This window comes from Chrysochloris asiatica, unplaced genomic scaffold, assembly GCF_000296735.1.
Source record: "Chrysochloris asiatica unplaced genomic scaffold, ChrAsi1.0 scaffold00006, whole genome shotgun sequence".
NCBI lineage: Eukaryota > Metazoa > Chordata > Mammalia > Afrosoricida > Chrysochloridae > Chrysochloris > Chrysochloris asiatica.
Genome location: NW_006408524.1, coordinates 29294773 through 29300818, shown reverse-complemented (window position 1 = coordinate 29300818; position 6046 = coordinate 29294773). Strand labels below are relative to the sequence as shown.

The 6046-nt window shown below is 36.2% G+C and overlaps 1 protein-coding gene across 2 annotated transcripts in view; it reads left to right on the top strand.

Moving 5' to 3' along the window:
- Positions 1–6046, top strand: part of STK31 (serine/threonine kinase 31) — a 117488-nt gene that overhangs the window by 60097 nt on the left and 51345 nt on the right. For both annotated transcript variants that reach the window (XM_006832210.1, XM_006832209.1), the window contains exon 11: positions 1671–1793. In XM_006832210.1, the coding sequence (XP_006832273.1) occupies positions 1671–1793 (123 nt within the window). The remainder of the gene's footprint in view (positions 1–1670; positions 1794–6046) is intronic.

The window sequence follows — 6046 nt, the reverse complement described above, 5'->3', positions numbered from 1 at the left end:
ACCATTTCCTTTTGGTACAATGACTCTGTGTATTCCTTCCATCTTTTCTTGATGCATTCTGCATCATTCAATAATTTGCCCAGTGAATCTTTCAATCTTTCACTAATGAAATTTAGTAATTATAAATGTTATTTTTTGAAAGCAAATATTTGTTTATGTTAGAGCTAATGTTACAGGACTCTTTTAGGCTTCATTGTCTTAAGGGTCATATGGTATACTGGAGAATAGATTATTGAAATAAATAGGGAGTCGTCATTGCTATCAAATGAAATTGCCATTTTGTTTCCTTATTGTGCTTTATTAGATCTTCTTATTGTTAGGTGTAGTCAAACCAGTTCTGACTCATAGTGACCCTGTCTGGGGTTGCGGAGTCTGTAAATCTTTACAGAAACAGAAAACCTCGTCTTTGTCCCAAGGATTGGCTGGTGTGTTTAAATTACTGGCCTTGTGGTTAGCAAGCTTAGTGCTTACCCTACAGTACCACTAATGTTCCTTAGCTGTGCTGTCTTCATGTATGTATTTTGCACAGTTCTTTGACATAATTGCTGCATATTATTATTTTTAATGGAAGAAGTGAGTTTTGCTAGAGTTTCTTTTGTTTTATAGTTAGGTTTTGTTCAGTTTAAACAAAAAAAATCCCCAAATCCATGCTTTCATAGGTGGTGGGGACACAAATTTGTTTCAGGCATGGTCCTATCATTAGCTTTCTTGGGTGTAAGATGTATATAAATATATTTAGTAAATAATATAAATAAATAAAGTAAATAATATCAATAAATTCCAATATAGTACGTTAGGTACTATGATAGAGAAAATGCACAGGATTATTGGCTTTCTCTCACTATCATATTGTTAACAAAGCCGTTTGGGGAATTAGAGGTTCTTTTCTGGTGGCGTTTAACTGAATTTTGAAGGATGAGTGGATGCAGGAGTTGAGGGTGGGAAAGGAGAAGCAGGGAAACAGTGTATAATTGATAATGACCTTGATGTTAGGTGCTGCTGAGTTGATTCAAACTTATTGTGAGCTTGTAGGACAGAGTAGATCAGCCCCATAGGGTTTATTAGGCTATAGTCTTTAAGGTGTGGTATTGCAGCCACTCCTGGGAAACCCTATAGAGGGTCACTTATGGGTTGGAACTAACTCAATGGCACTTAACAACAATAGCTGTACAATAAGCCCTGGTCCATGAGGTTGGCTTGAACTGCAGGATCAGTAGTTCAAACCCACCAGCCACTCCTCAGAAACCTGATATAGGGTTGTTATGAGTCAGAACCAACTTGGTGACACTTAACAACAGTTATTATGGGAGCAGAGTGCCAGGTTCTATTCCACTGAGCCACTGGCTGAGTTAAAACCGCAAATCTTTTGGTTAGCAGCTGAGTGGTTAACTATTGTGCCATCATTGCTCTTTAATAATATAAGCCTAATTTTCTCAAGAAAACAAAAAAAAATCATTGTTACAGAAATAATGGGGGAGAAATAGATCCGGATTGTTGAATTTGGGTGTCCTTATTTTTAACTAAGGGAATGGAAACTGTCAATTTGGTGATGTAAATGTTACTATGTTTGGGGAATGCAATGTCGAGTTTTACTTAATTTGAGAGATAGGTCAATGTATAAAAAACACTTGATGTGTTAGTGATGATAATTCTTTTTTCCTTTTTTCCAGAATGAAGTGAATGTTTTGATTGCTAAGAGAAATGAAGTGCAACAGAAGCTGTACACGGCAGTAGAAGTTTTTATTCTGGAAGTAGATGAGTTACCGCTTAATAAACGCTTGAAAACATTGCAGGTTGGAGTTACATTATGAATTAAGTATAAATTAATACATCAATTTAACAATTGAGAGGTGAAATTAGCATTTTTCTTGAGAATTTAGAAAGCACTGTGGTCTTGCAAAAAATTTTCTCATTTACTGAATTCTTAATTTATTTTTAAACTTTTTATTATGAATTGAATGAAAATCTACAGAACAGATCATAGGTTTTACATTCAACAAAACATACACTTTGTTTCATTCAATACATTGCAATCCCTCCATGTAACATCAGTTATCCCAGTTCCTCCCTATGATTCTTGTTTCTGTTCCACCCTCTTTCCCAACCCTTCAGAGCTTTTTTTTTAGGTAAATGTTGCTCATTGTGCAAGTGTGCGTATCTTACTAGTGTTGTTAACTATTGCTGTCCTTGTTACTCAAGTTAACATGTGTCTACTATCTAACCTCCTGGTGTGGTACTGTTGGATACGTACTAGACTATTAATAGCAAGGTTGGTGGTTCAAACCCACCAGCTGCTCCTTGGAAACCCTAAACAGGGTCACTATAAGTCTGAACCAGTTTCATGGCACTTAACAACAATGACAACCCTCTAACCAGTGAATTACTATGCTTTCCCTCCCACCTGGTAACCATAAAAAAATGTTTCTTTTAGTATGAAAACCATTTTTGAATTTCTATAGTGGTTTCATACAATATTTGCCTTTAAAAAATAAGACTGATGTTTTATTTTAGATTTTTAATTTTTATTGTGAATTGAACAATATTTTATAGACAAGATCATCAACTTTATATTCAACAAATGCTTCATCTCAATGATGACAATCCCTTCCATGCAACAACAGTTATCCTTTCTTCCTGTGATCCCAGATTGCATTCCACCCCGCTTTCTATACCTTCTCAACTTTATCCTTTGGAAAATGTTACCCTTTTGATTTTGAATTATTGAATATCCCATGGTGAACATAGCTTGCTAATGTTGTCCTCCTCTACAAACCTATCGACTACTTGGCTGAAAATTGAACCACAGTGATGAGTTCCTTTCTAAACATGAAGGGTGGTCGAGGGCCGTAATCTTGGGTAGCCCTGGTTTCTTTCTGACCAGTAAACATAGTCTTTTTTTTTTTCTTTTCTCACAATTATGAGTTTTGTCACTCTATATGGGACCCTCTAATTTTCTTCTACTCTATCTGAGACCCTCTAATGAGATCCCTTTCAGAACACTTGGTGTAGTGATAGCTGGTCCCCGTCTAGTTCCTCTGGTCTCTAGAGTCATGAAGATTGGTGTTCACATGTTCCATTAGTCCATTGGACTAATTGGTTCCAAGCATATCCGAGTCTTATCTATCTTCATCCATACATAGGAAGACCAATAGCTGTACCTTAGCTGGCCACTCATGAGCTTTCAAGATTTCAGATGCTACTCACCCAAGCAGGATGTGGAACATTGTCTTTGTGGACTATGTTATGCCAGTTGACCATGGTGTCCCCTGAGACTATCTATGTCTTGAGCTCCCAGACCCATCAACTTATTGCCTTAATACGTTTGATAGTAGTCTAGGAAGTTTATAATTTATGCTATAAGGTATTTTTCAGATTTATCATTGTTCTTCAACATTGGCTAGTCTTCTTGTTTTGTGTATTTGCCAAAGTTTGTGTATCCATTCTTCCACTGATGGCATTAGGTTGTCTTCATCTTTTTGCTATTGGAATAATGCTGCAAACATTGGTGTACATATATCGATTTGTGTCCTGGCTCTTATTTCTTGAGGATATATACCAAGTAAAGGGATTGCTGGGTCATATGGTATTTCTATTTCCATTGTTTTGAGGAAACATCATACTGTTTTCCACAGTAATTGCACTATTTTACCATCCCACCTGCATTGTAGGTGGGTCCCAGTATCTCTACTCACTTACCAACCTTTGCTGTTTTCTGGTTTTTTTTTTTTAACTTTGCTATTAATGTTGGGGTGAGATGATATCTTGTTGTTTTGAAGTGCGTCTCTCTGTGACTAATGATTATGAGTGTCATATGTTTGTTGGCACCTTAAATGTAATTTTTCATGAATAAATTATAATTTATTTTTAATGATATTGAAATTTATATTAAGATGTTAATTTGTGGTATCCTGATAATAAAAAAGCCTTAGTTGGTACTGAGGTAAGTGTTGGCCTACTGACTGCAAGGTTGGTGGTTCAAACCAACCAGCTGTCCATGGAGAAAGATGAAACTGTCTGCTCCCATAAATATTTGCCAAAATATATAAATAAATAATTAAATAAAAGATTTACAGTCTCAGACATCCTAAATAGGGTCACTGTGAATTGGAATTGACGTGATGTCAGTGTGTTTGGTTTGGTCTAGTTTGGGATCCTGATAATAAAGTGTCCAGACACTCTGGACTTCTAGAGCCACATTCACAAAATTCATGGAGAAGGACCAGAAGCAGTAGGAGACATGTGGACCCTAGTTGCCTGCTGCATTGTAGCAGAAGATCTAATAGGACAGCCTGTCTGAGTTAAGGAGAGGAACTCTGATCCTTGAATTATATAGAACTCTTGAAGCTCCATGACTCTATTCCTCCTCTGGTGTGATGAAGGCTTAGGTACAATAGCTTTATGATATAATGGAATCTTATCTTCAGCTTTATTCAGCACAGCAGTGACTTCAACTTGGGGTGAATGAGCATAGCCTATTTATGTCATCCAATCTATTAACATAGTATTTATACATAATCAGATCCTTTATCTTAACAATGTTTAAAATTGTTCTCTACAAGGCCATATGTATTTTCTTTTATATTTAGCTCCTAATTGTAATTTTGATTGATTTTTGTGAATATTATCTTTCCATTCTTTAGATATTTTTATTGCTGACTTTTATATATTGATCTCTGCTGAATTGTTCTCAGTTGTTGTTGTTAATACACTTTGAGCTTACTATGTGGATGTGTCATTTAAAAATAACCCTTTATCTCTCCTTTTCTAATTTTTCTACCTTTTATATATATCTGAATTTTTTGGCATTGCTTAATGTGTTTAGTACTAAGTTGAGCAAGAGATGTGATTGCTAGTATTGTCTTGTTATGGACTGCAGGGGATGAGCTTGCCAGAGAGCTGGAGAAAAAGATGTCCAGGGACATTTGGGCACTCTATTTTTACTCAGCGGGATAAAAATGTAGCTTTGATGATACTATGTGTGGTTCGTGGACCATTAGTGTGAAAGATTGCCTTAAGTGAATTGCATAAATAATATAAGAATTTATAGTCTGGCAAAATATGCCTGATTGTTGTTGTTAAGTGCTGTCGAGCCAGTTCTGATTCATAGTGACCCTTTATAGAGTTTCCAAGGCCATCCATCTTTGCAGGAGCAGAAAGCCTCATCTTTCTCTCATTGGGCAACTGCCGACCATGTAGTTAGCAGTTCAGTACTTAACCCTATAGAACCATAGTACTCCCTAAAAAAGGCATTGATGATGTTGTTGTTAAGTGCCATTGAGTTGGTTCCACCTGATAGTGATTTTGTATAAGGTTTCCCAGGAGTGGCTGGTGGGTTTGAACTGCTAACCTTGCAGTTAACAATCTACTGCTTATTCTACAGCACCACACCAGAACTCTAAAGGGGCATTGTTGTTAAAGTGCTGTTGAATTGGTTCCAACTCAGTGACCCTGTACCACTTTGCCAAGGAGTGGCTGTGTGTTTGAACCACTGACCTTGAGCTTTAAATTGACCTTGTTATCCAGTGCTTATCCTATAGCACCACACCAGACTCTAAAAGAATATTATTGTTGTTGTTCAGTGCCATCGAGTTGTAAAAATTTACCTGTCTGAAATGCTAGCCTTTACTTTGCATAGTATCATTGGCATCTTTGTACCTACACTGGGGACTTTGGGACCCAGCTAAAGTTACCTGAGCATGCTTCATTTACTTTTGATGTATGTAACCATCTTTTTCTCCTAGGTTTTTTGTGTAGTGTTAACGAAATTGAAAATTTAACCTAATATTGTTGTGCTTGTACACAATCATATGCACTCCTGAATTGTTCCCACCAATTTTTCTAAGAGATTATAACTTAAAGTCTATTTTGTCTGTATTAAGATAACCAACTTAGCTACTCTTTGTTAATATTTTCAAGGAAAATTTTTATTTCATCCTTCCACCTTCAACCAGTTTCTCATTTTGAATCTAAAGTGTGTCTATTGTAGGCAGCATATAGATGGATAATTTTAAAAAATCCATTCTTCCAATCTCTGCCTTTTTTTTTT